Raw genomic sequence first — 21,466 nt, 5'->3', positions numbered from 1 at the left:
CGAATATTACCTTATTTGGGATAATTTGTTGTCGTTATACCCTCGGAGGTTGTCGGAATTAACGCGAAAGCGGGAAACATGGCTGTCGAACTGGGTGAAAAAAACCAGAAAGACGATGAAGTTGATATTTTAACAAAGATCACAGATTATGTGGACAAACAGTTACGACTTTTCAGGGTGAGAAAAGAATGGGTTTAAAGAGTCTCTGTTCCTTGATCACTTGACTCAATGGCTGCATGATAAAATAATGATTAAAAGAATTATAAGCATAACTTTTACTTTTAAAGAAATTTTAGGATAACTTCAGTAAATAGAATAATATTTTTTCTTGGGAAAATTCTATGATAAGTATGTATTAAGCATAGATCTGCTTTCCACAGAATGTTTCCTGGGTTCTGGCTGGAGCTGGAATTATACTAATAGTGAGAAGAACATATGTGGTAAGTATTCTGTTACTATCATTAGGTAGGGATAAGGAAATAGTTGTGAGAGCTAGGAAATGACACTGTTGTAGAAACTACACAACGTTTATCAAAGAAGTGAACTGAAAATTACAGAAAACCCGGATGTATTTAAGTTTTTCTGTCTTATTCTGGGATGATAGTGAAATCATTACAAGAAAAGCCAATAAAAATTAAAACTGAAAATGAATTTTAATAGTAGATAAACTTCTGTCATACAGGGGCCTTGTGCAACGCTCTGAAAAGCATATAATTGTATTCTTGTAAGATATATCAATACCATATTGGATGCAGGCCGTTAATAGTGTCCTTGCTCTTTATAAAGTGAGTGCCTGGTTCTGGCAAGTGCTTTACTGAATGAAACATTGTTGCTTAGTTTAGGCATTTTAAAGTTGTCTCTGACATCCCCAAAGAATTTGTAGCCAAGAACATCACCTTTCGTGGCCATGTTTGTGAGGTGAGATTTGACAACACTCTTGGCGTTTATCACATTCCTTTGATCAGAAGACTTAAATATTCATCTGATACAGGTTGGTTCTCAATTTACTAGAGCTACAGATGTGGTATTTTTCTAGTGAGATAAATATCCAACAAGTGCCTTCCTAGTTTCTCTCATCCTTTTGTAGACATTTTGGGAAGTAAGGTTACCTCAGCCTGCAGCACCTTGAATTGTCTGCTTGCCTCATTCTTACTTCAGTCTTCACTTGGCAGTGAAAAGGAAAGAAATGATCCTTGAAGATATGCTGCAATTAAAAAGAGGCATGAAAAAAACAGGAACTTGATTGTACTCCCAACATGAGGCTAAGTTAGCACTACCCAAATAGTATCAAGGAGACACCAGTTCCAACCCCATCCTTCTAATTAGTTTTAATATTAGATTATGGAAAGGATATCCAGATGTATTTTTAGACTAAATGCGGGTAAGAAAAAAAATACATTTTGTTTTTTAACTTATAGCTATTGTAGATACACATACATTTTTGTAACAAGTCTGTCTCTTATACTCATCAATGTCACGTGTCTAAATAAAGTTATTCATTCATTCACTTGGGAACTTTAAAATTTGATGTGTATTTTTTTATTTTTAAACAGAGGTCTCAAAACAATCCAGTCTTCTTGCCATCAGTCTTGTAGGAGTGGAATTCAGGGAAGGTGGGCACGAGTGGCTTTCAGGCCATCTGATGTCTACTGATGTTAAGATAACTCCTTTCCAAGTCACCAAAAAGCATACATTGGACTGCATGGTGTACAAGAAAAAGGTAGACATGTTACATGCTTATTGCTTTTTTATGTTACTATGCAAATTTAAGGTTTTGTGGATGGGTGACTTTAGTGTAACTGCCGGCATTCCTCTCGTGTGAGTTGTATGCAGGGTTTTTTCACAGAGAATAAATTGTTTTGCAGTTTTGTGAAGATTGCAGCTGGTTATTAAAGATAGCCTTTAGCCTTTTTGTGTGGCAGTGAGGCCCTTCATTATTTCACTAGTACCAATGTAGTAAGTGACTGTCCAATGAACCAACCAATTTTAGTAGGTGTGACAATCATTTACATGTGGCCATAAAGGATTGCTTTTCTGTAACAACCCCTAACGATCTATAATTTTATTTTAACTTTTAATTTTAATTTAATTTAGTCCATTTTCACTGCATTAAGTTTTGCAGTGGGGAAGGACTAGAAAGGAACATAGGAACCATTCGTGCTAGTCCACCCTCCCACCCATACCACCCCAGGGGAGGACATCCCTCACACAGTAATCTCGTGTGTGGGAAATTAACGTCCCCTACCCCAACTCTGCGGGAGACAGGACCTCCATTTATTCATCCCTATCCGAGAAGACTAGAATATTTAATCATTTCTTGATGTTTTAGAAAGGTAGCAAATTCTTCTCAATTATTTAAGATCCTGAGTGTTGGTCCAGCTGGGGCTCGAACCCTCGACCTCCCGCACGACAGTCCAGCGCTCTTTCCATTGAGCTAACCGGGAGGCGGTTTGAATTAAACTTTGAAATTAAAATTGAATTTTTGAATTAAACTTTAAAAGAAGACTTATCATAGTGAATGAATGGTTTGAAAATTGGGGAATATTACTTGTCTGAGTGATATCCACAGATGTCCCCCAGTTTTATTAGGGGAATATTTGGTCACGTGATGTGTGCACCAATTGTGCATGAGCAAAAATATTTGATAGATCATAACTAAATTGTACAAATATACATTACTGTACCTTAAAAGGTTGAAGTTGAATTTCAGATAAACAAGCTGATAGTTGGAACATGGAGATAAAAAAAATATATTAAATTCTGACTAGAACTCTCCTGGTACAAATATTAAGAGTTTTAGTTGTCAAGGTGTCTAATTTGGTTTGCACATGAAGAAGCAAAGAAGTTGGTGCATACTTTTTTCCAATAAAGTTGGCATTTATGCTGTGTTGATAGGATGCTTCTTTTCAAGCCATTTTACTTTCATACCCATTGTCAAAATCTAAATATTATACAGTTAATCACTTTATTCTTGTTTTCAGAACTGGTTTTCATCTATATGTGTAAATCAAGAATTATTGCGTCAAGGTGTAGCAGTCACATGTCATGTTCCCACACTTGTCAACAGTCCAGTCTTTCAAAAACTTCAAAGACAACTCTTGAAGGCAGAATTATTTGCTGAAAAGAAAGGTGTTGGTGTTTGGAAGAGACCATCAAGAGTAGAAGCACTTCAGAAAAAAATGTCTGCTCCAATCTCCTTGATAAAGAGGGGACTTGATGCTTTTAAATACCTTAGAAGTCTGTTTTCAAGGGAAGCGACAAACCATAAAGAGTAGTAGTTTTCAAAAAAAGTTTTCTAAAGAATTTCTAAAAAATTATCTCCCAGTATGGTTGAGATTATGAAAATGAATTGCAATCCATTTATGATACTGACATCATCAAGGAGTATAATTTTATGCCATTTTCACCTACTGGTATTTGCTGATCTTGCATGTTTTTCCAAGTTGCAAAGCATGGGATGGCAGTAGAATATTTAATCATAATTAATTTTGTTTGTCACATCAACATGGATGCTTCTACTTGTCCCTTAAAAAGGACACAGAGAATAAACTAGGTTAAGCTCTTCCTCAGTCGTGTACTGATTCCTTAAAGAGAAATTTTACCTACAGTAGAACAAACTAGCCCTAGTTTTACAGCAAGGGATTTTTTAACATGATTTTAAGGCAAAATTGAGTTGCCAAAGTTTTAAGACGGCATATTATTTGAACGCAGCCTGTGGAAAATAAGCATTGGTTGTTTTAAATTTTATTGTAGTTATGAGAAAAGGGATGCAGTGGCCTTATGGTCAATATGCAGGACTCTCGGTCAAGAGGTCTGGGTCTGAGACCTGGCTTGGGTCACTGTGTTGCATTCACAGTACCTTTCTCGACCCAGGAGTACAAATGGGTACGAGCGGATTGTCAAGAAGGCCTGATTAAATTCTTGGGAGTAACCCTGCAATGGAGTGGCATACCATCCAGAGTGGAGCAGTAATACTCATAGTCAGTTCATGCCACATGCTCTGGCTGGTTCAACCAATAGCCTTCGGTACAGACTATAATAGAAGTAAGGGGGGGTGGTGGTGGTAGTCTGTGGATTATGATTCTATAGGGCTGATGGAAATACTGTGTTAATAATAAAAGTTCTCTTGCTAAATTAACCTGGCTATTTCCTTCCCATATTACCAAGAATTGTTTAGAGGAACTTGTTTTGTCAAGCCATCCTCTGTGATTTGAACAAATATAAATCAAAATCAACATTTTATGAGGATTCAGTAATTTTTTAATTTCATATAAACTTCATACATCTCGTCTATATTTTTTTATTTTATAAATTATTCATTAAAATGATCCATACCATTAATTGTCACCAATTCAACAGGCTTTTATGCCTCTTGAGTTCATGAGGTAAAAACAAATAAATTAACAAACAAAAATGATGTTTTCCTATGATGCAAACAAAATTTCCATACCTAGTACATAAGTTTTAATCAGAAATAATTACAAAAGAAAGGATCTGGGTTGCCAACCATATGAAAATACATCAAAACATATTTCAGTGATTTTGGAGAAAAATATGTTAAATTTAAGACATTTGAAACTCCAAAAGTTTAAAAAAACCTTCAAAATACATTTAGGGAATTTACATCAAGTTGATTGTGTTCTCAATATAAATAGTATTAGCTAGTCTATTTTTAAACCTTTGACTCTTATGAGTGACCAAGACAGAATTTCTCCCTATAACATCCATATAATATCAAGCAGAGAAGTAATGAGAATAAAGAAAAATATCAACCAGAGGATGACTACATGGTCTAATACCATGTAGTCATCCATGTAGTTATACCATGTTTAATTCTATAAACTAACATCATAAGGATTTTAGAGCAGACAGTATGGAGAACTGCTAATAAGATCTGGGAGTAAAAGAGTTAGGAGACAAAAATTCACTAAAGGATCATAAGAAGCATGTAACTGCTCAGTGATTAATTGATCTGTGAAGTACCCTAAATATTAAGTATAATTGAGCTTCACATGGTGTATGTGGCCATGAAAGAAATTAAAAAATCTAACCATAGTATCATTTGACAGCCTTCTCAAAACTGGCCTGTCGGCGGCTCAACGAGCCCCCTCCTTTCAAATCTTGGCCGTCTCTTTTCAGTCAAAAAATATAATTCTTAACGGCAACAAATGAAAAAGAAAACAAGAAAAATTAAACGCGAACAAAGAAAGTTAAAGAAAAGCCACCAGAGTGCGTTTAGCCGGCGTGATCCGCTTAAATCTTATATAATAATTACACTCTACTTTTTTCCCTTTCAACACACCCAATATGCACCAAATTGCATCTCCGAGCATCTAAATTTCCAAAATTTTCTGGGGAGCATGCCCCCGGACACCCCTACAGGCTCGTGCCTGCAGGGCACTCAAAGGGTGCTGTTGGCACCTCAACCAACTCCTTGAAATTTTTTTGAGAAGGCTGATTGAACTATGTTGCCTTTCTGCAAATATAGTCAGTCCAGGAGCCCCTTTTTCAAAAGTTCCAGCAACTTAATGGACCCAAAGCCATAATTATTTTAAAAACAAAATTAAAGAATAGACTAGCAGGTTATGGTACCTTATCAGTCCATTTTCTTTCTTATGCTGATATTTTCACTGTTTAATTTTCAAAACTAGTGAAACCCCTATCTTGAATGAAAACAGAATAGCTTAAAGGGCCTGCTTGGTGACCCTATTAAAATATCTGATTCTCATCTTTGAGTGTAGTATGTAAGAAACACCCATATCATACATGAAGGGCAGTCAAATAAAGGCCAGCAATTTCCCTCAATTTGATTATTCCTTGGTAGTTTCTGATGAAGGGCAAACACTCAAAATGTCAGCTTGGAAACTCTTTATAGTGGTCAATTTACAACAACACAGTTGATAAAACCAAATTGTTATATATCTTGTTATACTCCACCCATAAAACACCACAGTTTCTTCAGAAACTTACCCCCTTTACATTTTATTACAATTTGCTTAACCTAACACAGCATCTATATTGCTTAGTCACGTTAACTATGTAGAAAAAAATTGTGGCTAAGGATCTGTTCACACCAAATCATAAAGAACAAATTTGGATTACACATTCTATAGTCCACACACACACACACACAGATTATTTACATGTATAAACTAGTGTTGCCTAGTGGATCTTCCCAAAAGTGTTTACCAGAAGCAACTACAAATTCAGGAAGGAGTGTTGGGCAAAGATTCAGCCAACAAACAGGAAGTAACTGAGTGAAGTACCTCCAAATGTAGACCAACACTTTAATCTCGATTCTGACATGTTATGACACTGTAGATAACTGATTGTCACCGCTCAACAAACAAGTTTCATTATGTTGAACTCAAAATATGACTGGCTGGATTAGTACACCTTGGAATTTATCATTTCAGTCTTACCCTCTATTGGTTTTCATTGTTCAATTGGCCTGAGATAAGTTAAATGCACTGTAAAGGGTCTCGGCAACAAATTCTGACAATCACTCAAAAAATAAAGAAGCCTACCAAGGCCTCATTGAACTCCACCCCTAGACCCTGATCTAAATCAGCTGTATCTCTCAGCATGTTCTACAGTGAGACCCTTGTTTAGACTTCCTCGTGTTCTTTGTCTTCTCTGTCCTTTTGCTTGATTTTTTTCTGGTGACTTTTGGCTCTTTGGTATAGGAAGACTCCACATGTCACCATAATAGTTCCTATGGCACTAAGGGTTGTTACCTCATTACCAAACACTAAGACAGACAACCAAATCAACAAGGCTCTCTTTGCTGTGTTTGAGACACTAAAAAAAAAAAAAAACAAACAAAGTAACGTCATGAGACATACCTCCATCCCATACAACAATTAAGACCTCTGATGAAAGGTAACACTAAAAAATTCACCTTTAGAAAGCCTCTACAGCAGCCAATTTAATTATCAAATCAGTAGATAAAACCAAATCAGGCTATCCCTTATAATTATAAATGGGCTTGATTTTCTATGCAACATCTAAAATGGTAGGTGCTGTTTTGAATTTTTTTGCATGCTTTGTTCAAGCTTTACAATGCTCAGATAGGACAATAAGGTGACCTATTTAAAAAAGTAGCACCCAAAATACTAGAAAATGAAATAGTAGTGAACAATATATCATTTGTATATTTCCCCTCGCCCCACCATGGCTTGGAATTGTACTAACCTGATTCACAAAACACCTGAACATATAAGTCAAACCAATCTTGATAATAGTGAAAATACAGTGATTTGCACATTAAAAACAGAAGTACTCACCTAAATGTAACTGGAGAAAGCAAAGACATCAGTCCAAATGCTGTGAGACTTTGCATGTAGAACATAAATCCATTCAACAGAAACATAAAAATCAAATGTCTATCCTCTGTCCACTTAATTTCACCAGGCCACTCCTACAAGAGATGAAAGATCATAATGGAAATAATTAATGTGTCCAACATAATGTGCACCTTTGATTTGTGGTGGGTTGGGGGGGGGGGGGGGGGAAGTGCCATTTTCAAGCCATTCCCTTTTAAGATCAATAAAATTTTCTTTATAATGGAACAGGTGACAAAATCAGCAGAGGTACAAATGATTAGTGATAAATTTAGATATGGGAGAATAAAGAGTTGATCATTATGAGTTCCTTGAATGAAGCACTCTAGATGCCATGGGTGAAAAATTACAAGATTGTACATTCTCAAGTAAAGCTTAAACTCTTACAATACTGTTGTAGAAAATAAAGCTGAAAAAACAAAATTCAGGCTTCAATGAGACTCAAACCCATGTAATATAAATACTAACTGTCAAAGCCCAAATTTTTTTAGGCTTTTTTCTACAATTGCTCAAATTTTAGTTTACTTGTGAGGATCATTGCTTTGCTTAATTTTTGTCTGCAGGCCAAATGAATTATTGTTGGAACCGAGCTTACCCAGGCAATATGAATGGCCAACCTAGTGACTTTACTCCTGATCCATTTCATGAAATTTACATTATGTTCTTTTTAACATGAACACTCAAATAAAGTGACCAGTCAGCTTGAAACAGTTATCAATGATGTACAGATTATAGGATCTTTGCCAAAAGTAAAATTTTGCACATGTGACTGTGACCTGTTCTTTGTTGTTTGCTTGTTTGTTTTGCTCATAGTTACATTCTAAATCTTCATGCAAATATATTTTATCTACAACTTAAATTTATCATGATTACCTCATTTTGACACAGTAATTCTGAATCATTAATTGCATAGACTATTGCAAGGAAAATTGTTGTCAGTGGTTCCTAAAAATCCACAAAACAGGCATTGTTGACTAAGATCCTGTAATATAGTATAAAAGGAAACTCCTAAATTTTACCAGGAAAAACCAGAAAGGTAGTTGAACAGCAATTGCAGCAGCACTGGTATAAAACTGAAGTTCTGGTGGACTAAAAGAACAAATGAAACTTTGTTAATAGCATGAAAGATGAAATTAATGGACATGGTCTAAACTGGCTGATGTTTTTGGTGGTGCAACTGTGAGTGACTGGTGGGGGAAAGGAGGTAGGTTAGTGTCTTTGGCCCCCCTAGATCTGCTCCTGAAATACTTGGTTGGTGAAAACTTTTATTTATAGAAAAAAAGTCACTTGAAACATTTGGCTTACCTGTAGGGATGATCACTACTTAGAAGCTTCTTGGAAAACACATTCTGAAAACTATCAAGTAAAGGAGAAAAACAATTTAAACTTATTGACAAGAAAAAAACCAGATTTACAAAATTCCAGAATTCTCAGTATTCATCAAATAATATTTAAATTTAAAATGATCATCATAGTGTGTTTAAAAGTCTTCTTGAGTTTAAACCCTGTAAAAGTTAAATAGGAAAGGAAAGGAAAGTCTTAAGCACTCTAAACAACAAACGTGTCTAGTTACAATGATAAGGTTGAGATCGGATGTCAGCACTATCAGGCGCCTCTGGCAGCCACTTCAGTCCATGTAACGATCTCACCTTCCCGCCCATCCCACCCAGGGGAGGACATCCACCACACAGTAATCTTGTGTATGGGAAATTAACGTCTCCTACCCCTAACCCTGCAGGAGACTGGGTCTAGGGTTTATTCATCCTTATCAGAGAAGACTAGAATATCTATCCATCTCTTGATGTTATAGAAAGGTAGTAAATTCTCCTCAGTTATTTTAAGACCATGAGTATTGGTCCGGCCGGGGCTCGAACCCTCGACCTCCTGCACAACACAATCCGGCGCTCTAACCAATTGAGCTAACCCGGATAGTGACCAACTTGTGGCTATCTCATACATCCCAGGCAAAAAAAGTTTTCTTTTTTTAAACAGTGTTAAGTTAAGATGTACATGAACAAGATGGGAAGGAAAGAGCTGAGCACTACCTCATAGTAAAAAAATTAATGATTAAGATCAAAATTTGTTACTGCCAAGAGGTGGGTATTATCTAATGGCGTGCAATAACCACACAATAAAAATACCCTCAAAAGAATTGCATCCCTTCAAATAGTAAAAAAATGTATATATCTAACACTAAATTTAAGCGAATCTGTGCAACTCACCAATCCATAACATTATTTAGAAGAGCAGAAATAAATCCAACCATATTGAAGCTAAGCTCAGTAGCAGTACAAAGTGATAGCCCAGCCATGATTGGAAGAAGAGAAAGATTAACAAATACACTTGATTTGTCACCTGAAAAAAAAAAGAAAAAAAATTATACAACAAAAATGAAAAAGAAGTTTGCAAGATTCTTTGATCATGACTTTCTCCTGTGAGACAACCATTAACATCTCTTGAAGATGTTTGTTCCTTAGGTGAAGATGGTGGCTAATCAAGGTAATTGACCTTCTTGCAATATGTCATTTACCAGATAATTTGCCACTCAAAGTCAAGATCATGCTAGTTTAAACACCTATTAAAGGTCTTGCTAGCCTAGCTATACTTGCTAGCCTGGTCTAAACCTAGACGATGAGAGCACAAAATCTCTCTGTGAAATTATTGACTGTCATCTTCAATTTTTAAAGCAGACGAAGGCTGGAAAGGGAAGGAAAGACATCCTCTCAACAGGGTAGATGATAAGCAAGCAAGAGGAAGTGAGGGGAATGAGCAAGAAAAGAAAACACTTGCTTTTTCTTTGGCATCCAAAGGTCTACTTACCTAACATAAACCAAGCTATAATTGCTGTGAAAATTGGTGCTGAAGATTTAATGGTTTCAGAGAAAGAAACAGCCACATACTTCAGAGTAATGAGAGAACACACTATTGTAGCAAACCTACAAAAGGGGAAAAAAGGCAGACAGGCTTTAAGACTTTTCATCTGATGCCCCCTCACTCTGGAGTTTGGATTCAATCACAAGTAAAGCATTTACCCCTTTAACCCCCATGAGTGGCCATGACACAATTTTTCCTTACAATATCAATACAAAATCCAGCAGATCATCAATCATCAGAATCGTATGGCAGTCAGTAATGAGAACTAATGAGTTCTTGAGAGTGAATGGGTGAAGAGGCAGTCCAAGTTAACCCTCTAACTCCCAGAAGTGTAACTTCTCCCTATAATATCCATACATTATATCCATATAATATCCCTACATCCATACATTATCATATCCATACGACTCCGTTCTGACCTTTAAATGTCAGAACGGTCTTGCGCCTCAATACTTAACGAGTAAGTTTACCAAGCGATCAAATATACATACTCGTAACACTCGTACACGGAACTCTTTCCAGATTCCGCTATACAGAACGGCTACTGGCCAGCGCACTTTTTCCTATAGAGGGGCCAACATATGGAATAACTTGCATAAAGAACTTAGGCAAAATGCCTCATTGGCATCTTTCAAGCGCGCTCTGCAAGACACACTATTGAGGCAGACATTTCCTTTATAAGCTCTAGAACTTGGTGGAATACTATCTTAAATTCTGACCATGAGTTTTATTGTTATTTATGTTTTTATAAATTGTAAAAAGTTTGTAAACAGTTTCTGAAAAACCTCACGAGGATGTTACTATTAAAGATGATGACATTATCCAGCAAACAGGTAATGAGAATACTCAATTTATCAGGCAGAAGTTGTTATCTTAATCTAACACCAAATTCTCATCATTTATCCCCAAGGAAATATGAAGCAGCTAGAGCAGTGTTCCAGATAAGAGACGGGTCTCGGGTCAAAAACCCGACAGCAACCACTACCTGACCTGACACTGACGAAAAGGAAAATCGGCTAAAGTACTCATGTAAATTAAAATACTATAATTATGAAAGAAAACAAAAGTAAATAAGAGTCAGGTTTCTAATGAAAAATGATTGAAAAAAATAACTTATACAAGATATCAAGGAAAAGAAGTTTGAAAAAAGAACTTAACAAAATTCCAAAGGTGACTTGACTTGCGAATCATTTGGTCCTCTGTTAATTTAGCAAATAAAAGAGAACTTACATAAAAAATGAAATAAAAATTGCCTTGCTGTGGCATTGTTACTTTCCATACTTGTTAGTTCAGGATAAAATAAATACAGTTCGATGATCTCACTAAAGCTCAAGAAACTGAGAAACTATTCATCTGATTCATTCGCGGCAGCTCTGACTTGTGTGATTTTCTCCTCAGTTACCTAGCATGTGATCAATTTCTTCCCCGATCGAATTTCATTTCTTTGTAAACAAGATTCCATAAGGTTACATGAACAGCAGCCGGACCCAACAGGCCTACTATCAATGAAAATTTTGGAGAGAATTTGTTGTCTAATCCTTAGAACTACTGTAAATAATCTGCCAGAAATCAGGTCTGTAAAAAGCCAATTTAAAAGTTTTTGTTTTTGTCTGACCGTAGTGTATAAGGTCATTTTCTGAAGTCATGCCTGACTAACCATCGAAGCTTGATAATAATTATTGTCGTTTTACGATACTTTTCATGAATTAAACAAGCGATACCTTTCAACTTTCAAGTCAATCCTTTATCTGTTTACCCAACAACCCCCCCCCCCCCCCAACCCACCCCTTAGCTTTGCATAGTGCTGCTGCTGCGGTTGGTCAGGTAGACCTACTTTGTGCGACCCCTTGAAAAATTACATGAACCCTTGCCAAAAAAATTAACTGGAACACTGAGCTAGAGGGGAGAATTAAAAATCATATCTTGGGAGTTAGAGCATTAAAGAACAAAGAAATAATTGATTGACCAATCAGAGGATACAATGTTCCAATACTGATACAAAAAAAAAATCTTAAGTCTCAAAGAATGGCCACATCTGAGTCCACAATTGTGGCCAGCTCGTCACCAATGTGATCGCCATCAGTGTGAAGATCAATGTAATAACCATCAAGTGATTTACTAAATGTGCAGTAAATTTTATGCTTTGAGTAAACCATAAACATGTATCATTGTTGATTGTGCTTTTATACACCTAATGGGTGACCATTCACATATGGGATACGGTTAAAAAAAGTCTTGCAAAAACTTCATGTTTGGCTGCAAGGCGAAATTTTTTTTCTAGAAATCAGAATTTCTTTTTAGAAAATTTTTCCATCTGGCAATTGAAACAATGATGTCTACCTGGTCACCATGTAGTGCCTTCCTAGAGAAAGTTTAGTTTGGATTCTGCCTGTTTAGATTGCTAAAAAGCAATGAAAAAAAAACTGGGTTGTACATATTACTGATCAACTTTCTATTAAAAAAAAACTTATCTTTAGTCTGAATAGGATATGATCAGAGTGTCATCTAAACCAGCAGCCTTTAATTTACAAAGCATTCAAAGTAGAGAATGATACAAGTCACTCAGTATTCTGACAAAAATTTTACATTTTCCAGGCCAAGCTCACCTGCAGGTATCAAATTAATTTCATTTGTAAGTGATTTCAACCCATTCCAATTTGTAATTTGTCGTGCATGGATTATAAAAATTTAACTGGACCAAAGGAAATTCCAAATAGGTCTAGTTTGAAAAAGTCAAGTTTATCATGTTGTAAAAGTAATGAAAATACTCTCACCTCATCCAACCTAAAATGGCCATGTTACGAAAAAAATGAAATTTAGATCCATCTTGGTGATGCCCTGAAGTCCGATGGAACAAGCAACAGGGCAGATACATCTTCAGTGCTCCAAAAACCACAGAACACACCATTTGGGTCTCCCCAAGCAGGCTAGCATCACCATCTAACGTTGACAAGATGTACTTGTTTGATATAATTGAACCAAAACTAAAAAGGTACCAAAGTGACATCATTACAGTTTGTCGCACAAATGTCTCCTTTAGCTCAAATGTAAATGTTCTCTGCTGTCTTGGTGACAAAGGGGAGTGTGAGCTACCATCATGAATTTTCTTTGTTTGTCCAATAATTGGAGCCATGTTGGAGTCGGCTTGGTTAAGATGAGAGAACATCTAACAGATTAAAGTTCTTTCCAGGGAAAATGAACTAAAAGATATTAGCATGTTGCACTCAAAAACTCCATGTGTAGCTTTGATCTTCCAGAGTGCTTCCATCCAGAACCAAGATTCTACAACCTAAAGTCATAACTTTAAGAGAAGGCAAGCATTACTCTATGTTGGGAGTATACAGCCAATGGATGACCTTAGTGAAAAGTGTCTTTTGTGTATACTGATTTCAAAATGGTACCCTAGTGAGAGGGTGGCAAAGAGGGAGTGGGTCCTAATCCTGTTTCACGCATAAATGTTAGAATAATTTACATGTCACATGTGTTTCAAACAGCATTTCACTGGTGCCATTTCATCCATCACAAATGGATGAAATGGCAAATGGATAAACTTCCACTCAGTCACCTTACCTTGCCTTTCTATAAAATTAAAGCATCACATATTAATTTTGGGCTTAATCACACCTCACGTTTAAACCCTTTATCACCCTCTACTGTTGAACTGTAACAGACAACTAAACAGCTGATAAAAATGTTTCGCTATCTTTTTTTCCATCAATTTGCATCAAGTGCAGCATGCTTGAGGGAAATGTGGAGATGGTGGTAGCCAAATAATTTGGTGTCAAGAGAAAACTTTACGTGGACCTTCCCTACAAGTGTTCCCCCAGTAACGAACATTCATAAAGGGTAATATTTGGGGACAGAAAGGGGCAAAAACATTTAACGGTTACATAATTTTAATATCACAATAACAAAGATCAAACTCCATAATTTTGTGCGCCCTTGGCACAGTGCACTGATTGTGAAAGAATGAACATTTTTTCTTCTACTCAAAATGATTACGGAAATTGAGAAACTCGCAAAGAGGTTGTTCTATCCATAAGAATCTCATTTTTCTTCGTTATGAATTATTAAGTCAACGTACAAAGAGCTGGCAATCAAAAGGAAGTGAGGGATCGACAGTTTATAACATTAGTTGACAATGGAGCTTTTCAAATGTTTTTCACCAGATGCAATTGTACAATTCGCATTTAAACGAAATCCGATCTTAGATATTTTCCTTAATCGTCCAAAGATGTTTTCTGGAACAATGAGTAAGGCGCCCGCATGCAGCTGCCAGTATCCTAATAAAATCAACTCAGCCGCGGGAAATACAGTTTCAGATTCTATGTAAGGAACTGTAGATTGTCGTAATGTAGTCATAAAATGTTCGCTTACCGATATCTCTAAAGTGATCTTCGCATTTCCTCTCAACAAAATATAACAATATACTATTGAGTTTGACCACGAGTGCTCCCGCGAAATCTCGCGTAACCAGACCGTCCCTGATTAGTCAGCAGAATCTCCACCAGCCAATACCGCATTCAAATACCGGAAACAAATTGTGACTTGATCCGTGCACATGCGCAGTAGTCATCACCAGAACGATGAAAACACGTTGCAGTCGATTGCTCGGAGAATGCGAATGGGCGTCTGGTGCCTGGCGAAGGTTATATTGTACGGTTGATTTTTTTAAGGTTCTCTGGAAATGGAAGCATTAACGATTATTTGACGATTTTATCTACTTGCTTGAGAAAAGGAGCGTCCTTTAAAGCCAAGAACGAACTTTCAAGCGTTTCAAGGTGATTTCGAGATTTAAAAACTCTGCGCGAAGGCGAGGCCCCAATTAATTGACACTTCATTTTCTTGCAAGCAAGTTTGAGGAATTCAATATAAGGAACACACAACAGTCTTGGTCCACTGCAAAAGAGGAGAGGAATAATTTTCGCTGATAACAAGGATATTTCCTTGTGGATTTTATTCTGAGGCTCGGGAATAGTCGTCGAATTCTACTCGTGATGCGAGTGTGTTGATGTGGGATGTAAAAGCTGAAACCCTCTCGCCTTATTAATATTTCAGTATCAAACAGCTTTGCTGCAAACACAGCTCACATGGCTTCGAAATCAAAGGAGCAGCAAGGTCCAGTGAAGCGGAAATTTACAAGCCCCGTTGGAAATCAGAAATACGTGACGAAGGGAATTTCTCCCCGTTTTAGAGCAAATTTGAAAGATTTTCGCTCGTTTGGTCCCGTGAAGCAGAGCAAACAGAAAGGAGATCTGGGACCTAATCATGGAAAAGCTTGGAGAAAGACTCAGAAGAGCCGAGCAGTGAGATTTCATTTTGGAGGGAATAGTGCAGATCCCTTGAACTTAAGCAGTTTGATAGATCGAGATCCATCAGTTGTCACCCCACAGGCCTCTCCATTGTCAATTCACAGTGCATCCCCAGTTGAGGTTTTAGAACCACATGACAAGACAGACCCTCTCAATCTAAAACGTTGTCTTCCAGAACCTGAAAACAATGTGTCTCACACAACACCAAAAAAGCGCAAGAAAAAGAAGCGAGGGCATAATCATCAAGACAGGGAAAATGAAATTGGGTCAAAAGAGTATTCAGGTGTTGTCAGCCAGCAGAAGAGGCAAAAGAAGAGTCTTGTAAACACTGATGTTTCTTGTGACAAAATTGATGTTAAATTAGGCAAAAACTGTACTGATCAGTACAGTATACAATCAAAACAAGCCAATGATCTGTCCACAGATGAAGACTTTGAACCATCCCGTAAGAAAGCTTGCTACATTACAAAGCAGACTTCAGAAGCAGTTGATAATAAAGATGCTAACATCACTGACCTGGAACAGTCTCCTTTAGAAACCCAACCCAAAAGTGTCCTTGAGAAATCCAAAGAAATAGGAAAACCTCATGCATCACATAAAGGTAAAGACTCCAGGAGAGATAAACAAAGCTTATCAAAGGCACATGAAAAAAAGGAAAAACTTTTTATTTATGGTAACTACAACAGGTATTATGGTTACAGAAACCCAAATTCCAGCCAAGATCTAAGACTGAAATGCTTTAAAAAGGAATGGTTTGAAGGAAAGGATGTTTTAGACTTGGGTTGTAATGTGGGTCATGTCACATTAACAATTGCACGGGACTTCAACCCACATGTTATCCTGGGAATGGACATTGATACTGCCCTGATTAAAGCAGCAAGGAACAATTTGCGGTATTATGTACAAAATCAAGTGTCCGTTCCTGGAATGTCAAGAAAAGGAAAAAATTTTCCAGTGTCATTCTCTGTTACCAGTGGACCTTTGGCTGCACCTATAGTTCAGGGCAATGAAGAAAATCTGTCATTTCCACATAATGTCCTCTTCAAACAGGTAATAATATACTACTTATAATAATGCTGGTAGTTCACAAGTTTCAGTGCATCTCTGAAAATTTTGTAATGTTGTTGGAAAGTGGATTAGAGTAGAATTGAAGGGTTTTTCCTTTTTTAATGATTTTTTAAAAATGGGGGCATGCCGAAAACGCAATTGCAAGAGTCCTCGGCTGAAAAGGCATAACCAGCATTGCATGATTAACTTTGAATGGTTTTTGTAGATATTGTACAATTTTGTTTGGGATGTGTGCACTTGCTAAGCTTTTTAATGATTATCAAAAGTGGAAGATTACAGTTACTACTGTACAAATCTCTCACTACTGAACCTTCTAATTTGTTTTCCTTTTTCAAAAGTTAACTGAAATTGTCTTTTGAAATTTGTAGGAGAACTATGTTCCTTGCAGTGGTGAAGTGCTTTCCAAACAGAAGCCAATGTATGATGTGATTTTGTGTCTGAGTGTGACGAAGTGGGTCCATTTAAACTGGGGAGATGAGGGACTCAAACTTATGTTTAAGAGAATATTCCTCAATCTACGTCCTGGTGGAAGACTTGTCCTCGAGCCTCAGCCATTCTCCTCGTACAAAAAGAAGAAAAATTTGACAGTAAGTGATTATTTTATAAGGTTGTTGCTCAGAAATTAGAGTCTGCTGAAATTTCTAGTGAGGTAGTTCAGAACTTGAATGATTGTCAGTGCGTAACCTCAAAAGTACCCATTTAGTTGTGCCAAGCAATCGTCAGCCTAAAATCCAGGTAGCAATTGCAGCGTTTTGTCCTCTGAATCTCGCCAGTGGCTAGGGCCTAGTAAGAACCCTGTAATTTACTATCAGGTACTTGCTTTTTTCCTATATAGGGTGTGAATGCAACAAATTATGTGGGTCTATTGGTCTAAAAACTTGAGTTTTTCTGTATCAGTCAAGACGAAAGCAACCTCAATTCAGTATCATTAGCAACTTCTAAAACAGCATTGCTTTAAGAAACTAATTTCACCCGGCATTTTTTCCTTTCAGAGAAATTTAAATTAACCATCAAATTACCCATCCAGATCCACCCTGAAGTCTTTTATCTAATTCTTTTTTATTATAATTACATATTTTTTTTATATTATCACAATGAAGAAATAAACCATTGCATCTTTTGCTGGAAATTATTTTACATTTATAATCAACAACATAATACATTTTGTCCCATTTTTTCCAGGAAAAGATCCGTGCAAATTATGATGCCATTCGCTTTCGCCCTGAACACTTTATTGACTACCTTCTCTCAGACATGGTGGGATTTGCTACTTTTGAAGTTCTTGAGATTCCACAACACAAAGCCTCTGGTGAGTAGGATCTATATGCACCATTGATCATCCAAGGTTTTAGATAATGGACTCTTCTGAATCCCATGAAATGAACTTTGTGGAAATTGTAGTTGGTTGGCCGAAGGCAGATCCAGGAATTCCTTACTGTCTATAGCGCTTTATACTATTACTAAAAATCGATTTTGTTACGTGATAACCTTTGAGACCCCCCGCACAAACTCAGACAAACATTGCGACCAGCTTAAGGAAATGTATGAGCGAGAGCTGTAGAATTAAAACAAAACGACGGAAAGTTTCGTGAAAAAATGACTTAGAGTTCTAAAAGGAAGCGGCATGGTTGGTACCAAACACTGTTGTTGGGTTGAGTGTAAGACAGACTCAAGATATGCAGATAAATGGCCAAAATCACTTAAAGAGTGAAAGGAATCGTGGGGAAGAAAATATTCATTCCTTTCCCAAAACCTTTACTAGACATGGCAAAGTGCAAGCGTTGGCTACTGGCTTGTTCGTGTGAATTTTTTACGGAGAAAAACATAACAAGTAACACTTAAGTTATATTTGTGCTCTTCACTGGCCCGGCGGAAAATGTCCAACAGCCGAATTTCCCGATCCACTGAAGGCAAATCTAAGACCAGCGCAAGTAAGTTGAGCACATGCTCCTAAGAGAAAAGCACCGAAAGAAAGAGAAAATCCAACGTCAAAGAAACAGAAATTATTCAATGACAACTGCATAAACATTAACTACATAAACTGGCATTTAATAGAAACACAACCAGTATTGAGCGAAATATACAAATATCCGCTGCTCATATCTTACAAAAGAGGGCGATCGCTCAGACATACTCGTGAGGGCCAAACTTTGAATAGGCTATTCTAAACACACGCTGGGGAGTCGTGTAGGCCTGTCAGCCCCCTTTTTACATTGTTTACATCAGAATTTTCTTGAAGAACTTTGGCAGCAAACCATTTTCCATGATCGATTTCCGGATCAAGGGTGTGATACTTCCCGCACCTCACACAGTCTCTCACTCGCTGTACAAGATGTTCTCGTTTACTGCTTAATTTTAAGCCCCTACATTTTAACCACCGTTTTAGCTGGTCTACAGTGTATTCTTCCGGTTCTCTTTCAAATTTGGAGCCAGGAACGCCGTCCTCTTTGGTCAGAACTGTAAGGGAATGAAGCGAACTACTCGACATTTCCCTTGTAGCTCTCTAAGAAGTGGAGTTTGTTTGTCTGAGTCACGCGGGGGGTCTAAAATTTCATGACGTCATTAGTATAAAGCGCTATTGCATCTACCCTGCCAATTTGATTAAAAATTTTAACAATGTAACCCAAGTCTGCTAACAAATATTGCAAAGCAGTTTATATTAGATACTTCACCATGAGTAGTAACATGTGTTATTATCCAACTACACTTCGTAGAGTACAAGTAACGCCATAGATGAGTACAAATATCACGCAGTATTTGTACTCTAGAGTACCGGTTAAAGAGGTTTTCTCGTATCGCGCAAGCAAAGAATTGGATTGTAATTACGAAAAAAACAAATGGCGGACAATTTGAATCATATTTCCGATGACAAAGAGTCAGAATGGCTGGCAAATATAGATTCAAGTTTATTAGATGGATCGAACAAAGAAAAACAGCTAGACGACCAGGAAATTTATTTATTTATTGAAGAAAATAGAAACAGCAGCACGATATTAAGATGCCAATTCCGTTCGGCTTCACATACTTCTGTCACGCACTCCCCGTAAATAAATATCTGCGAAATTCACCCACACTGAAATAACAGTTTGGCTTGTTGGATAATAAATAACTTATTAGACGTTTTGTTGTGTAGTATCGCTGAGTATTTTTACTCTTTATTTGTATTTTGACTTGCCTTACGAGCTTGTCAAAATACGGCACAACTCGTAAAAATACTCGGCGATACTACACAACAAAACGTTTAATAAGATATATATCCTCCCATCGCAATTCCTCTTGCGTAGCCTCTCTCTACCCAGGAGTGAAATTGGGTACCAATCAATTATCAGGGAAGCCAGATGAAAAGCTGGGGTATAACCTGCTGTAGACTAGCTTTGCATGCCAAAGGAGAGAACAAACTCCTTGGTGCATAAACTGCTCCAAGAGTGGAATAACCAATGAGGGTTATGAGCCACTTAGATTGAAGTTGTTACTTTTTGAAAATTTTTTTTTATGCTATATTGAGTGCTGAGTGTGAGGAACTCTCTTTCTGTAGTTGGCTGAGCTATCCATGTACTACAATGGTGTGTGCAAGGTGTAGGAGATACAGATGTGATGGGCAATATGCTAGCATTAATTTTTTCTTGAGCAAGGCACCTTTGACTCTTGATACCTTTCCTTACCAAGGAGTGAAAATGGGTTCTGGCAAAGTATTAGAAAAAAAAGTGAGGTTAACATGTGATAGATGGATAATCCTATGGAAGGGGGCTGTGATGCTTTTTTTTTTATATCTGAATGCAATAAAACATGTTGCATGTTTCTTTTCCTTTCTTAGGGTTCCAGAGGCCGCTGTATCTTCTTACAAAAGCTGCCGATAAGCAAGTGGAACCTTCAGAAGAAATGTATTAGGATGCAGTAAAAATGTCATCCATGTTGTACTAGCATAGTGTGTGGAAGTGACAAAGTGTAGTTGTCTTGCATATTCCTTAAGTCAGTGGAATAAGTAACATTCTTTTGACTTGTCTCATATTCAGCCACAAACTAGAAAAGTGGAGAATAAACCTTTAAATTTCATTGATGCAATAGACCATTGCTTTGTTTCTTAGAGTGTGTGTGAAAATTTTGATTTTTTTTGTTGGGTTGTTTGTTTTTTAGTTGTACAATTGTGTAAGTGATTGCTTCTTAGGTTAAATTTTTGTAAATAAAGTAAATTTTTTAAACCTGAAAATTTCCACTGAAACCCTAATAGTTTATTCTCCTTATCAGCTGACACCCCTTACCTACATGTACAGTACTGCCTAGAACTACGTTAACCAAAAAATGCATATAAAACACTTTTAAACTGTGCATATGGTTCTTTCTCAATAGTGTTTATGAGCTAGCTTATTCTTTTTCCATCATTAACAGGTAATTTTTTTCTCTAGCATACTACACAACTCCAAACTACTTCTAGACTTGTTTGTTTCAGTCACCACTCAAGCCGACCTTCCCATTATGCTGTTACTTATGTATGTGACTTTTCTCATGAGACTGATGATTCTGTGCATGGAAACCTTTGTTCCACCAAAACCATTTTGGATTTAAGCATGAGGGAGAGCTCAACAGACAGGTCACTTTCTCTTCGTTTTTCTTCTGGAGGCTTCAGAGTTGTACATCAGAGAAAGCGAGACCTATGACCCCTTTTATACCTTATTTGTTTTAATTACTGACTGGGTCTATACTGGTATTTAGGTGAAGTTATTTTAACCCTTTACCTCTGAACATTGGTTGGCAAACTCTCCTCTACTGTTCTATATCCCTTCCTATAATTCTCTCAAGGAGAATTTGACTAACAATCAAAAGTTTAACAACAACAAACATATGAAACATATGTATGAACTGCGGTTATGA

General features: G+C 37.0%; 3 protein-coding genes across 4 annotated transcripts; 2 read left to right on the top strand and 1 right to left on the bottom strand.

Moving 5' to 3' along the window:
• The first annotated feature begins 23 nt into the window (after positions 1-23).
• Positions 24-3,565, top strand: LOC111329372 (mitochondrial inner membrane subdomain organizer 1). Its single transcript, XM_022934065.2, has 5 exons — positions 24-177; positions 381-440; positions 838-991; positions 1,554-1,720; positions 2,982-3,565. Exons 1-5 carry the CDS (start codon positions 79-81, stop codon positions 3,273-3,275), a joined length of 774 nt encoding a protein of 257 aa, XP_022789800.2. The 5' UTR covers positions 24-78; the 3' UTR covers positions 3,276-3,565.
• A 672-nt stretch (positions 3,566-4,237) lies between these two features.
• LOC111329371 (solute carrier family 35 member E2A) lies at positions 4,238-14,747 on the bottom strand. 2 transcript variants are annotated; one of them, XM_022934064.2, is made up of 8 exons: positions 14,595-14,747; positions 12,992-13,506; positions 10,164-10,279; positions 9,566-9,698; positions 8,649-8,699; positions 8,363-8,432; positions 7,287-7,420; positions 4,238-6,801 (listed from the first exon to the last, which is right to left on the bottom strand). In XM_022934064.2, exons 2-8 carry the CDS (start codon positions 13,381-13,383, stop codon positions 6,609-6,611), a joined length of 1,089 nt encoding a protein of 362 aa, XP_022789799.1. In that variant the 5' UTR covers positions 13,384-13,506; positions 14,595-14,747; the 3' UTR covers positions 4,238-6,608. The 2 variants fall into 2 exon arrangements, with proteins under 2 accessions (XP_022789799.1, XP_022789798.1); XM_022934063.2 differs by having other exon boundaries at positions 12,992-13,518; positions 14,595-14,738.
• Positions 14,748-14,791: 44 nt separating this feature from the next.
• Positions 14,792-20,654, top strand: LOC111329407 (7SK snRNA methylphosphate capping enzyme). The gene is made up of 4 exons (XM_022934114.2): positions 14,792-16,579; positions 16,966-17,184; positions 17,780-17,906; positions 20,412-20,654. The coding sequence occupies exons 1-4, from the start codon at positions 15,308-15,310 to the stop codon at positions 20,483-20,485; spliced, it is 1,692 nt and encodes a 563-aa protein (XP_022789849.2). The 5' UTR covers positions 14,792-15,307; the 3' UTR covers positions 20,486-20,654.
• The last annotated feature ends 812 nt before the right edge of the window (positions 20,655-21,466 follow it).

The sequence above is a fragment of the Stylophora pistillata genome, chromosome 8 (assembly GCF_964205215.1).
Source record: "Stylophora pistillata chromosome 8, jaStyPist1.2, whole genome shotgun sequence".
In the NCBI taxonomy this organism is placed as follows: domain Eukaryota; kingdom Metazoa; phylum Cnidaria; class Anthozoa; order Scleractinia; family Pocilloporidae; genus Stylophora; species Stylophora pistillata.
Note: the sequence above shows the minus strand (reverse complement) of the source record. Positions and strands in the feature narration are given on the sequence as shown.

Bases quoted from the DNA above. Each gene is read 5' to 3' on its own strand.
- LOC111329372 (XM_022934065.2), top strand. From the start codon at position 79: ATGGCTGTCGAACTGGGTGAAAAAAACCAGAAAGACGATGAAGTTGAT. The intron at 178-380 runs GTGAGAAAAGAA...TGCTTTCCACAG, and splicing joins AACAGTTACGACTTTTCAGG to AATGTTTCCTGGGTTCTGGC. The intron at 1,721-2,981 runs GTAGACATGTTA...TCTTGTTTTCAG, and splicing joins GCATGGTGTACAAGAAAAAG to AACTGGTTTTCATCTATATG.
- LOC111329371 (XM_022934064.2), bottom strand. From the start codon at position 13,383: ATGTTCTCTCATCTTAACCAAGCCGACTCCAACATGGCTCCAATTATT. The intron at 8,700-9,565 runs GTGAGTTGCACA...TTTACTTGATAG, and splicing joins CTAAATAATGTTATGGATTG to TTTTCAGAATGTGTTTTCCA. The intron at 8,433-8,648 runs GTAAGCCAAATG...TTGTTCTTTTAG, and splicing joins AGTAGTGATCATCCCTACAG to TCCACCAGAACTTCAGTTTT.
- LOC111329407 (XM_022934114.2), top strand. From the start codon at position 15,308: ATGGCTTCGAAATCAAAGGAGCAGCAAGGTCCAGTGAAGCGGAAATTT. The intron at 17,185-17,779 runs GTAAGTGATTAT...CATTTTTTCCAG, and splicing joins AAAAGAAGAAAAATTTGACA to GAAAAGATCCGTGCAAATTA. The intron at 17,907-20,411 runs GTGAGTAGGATC...TTCCTTTCTTAG, and splicing joins TCCACAACACAAAGCCTCTG to GGTTCCAGAGGCCGCTGTAT.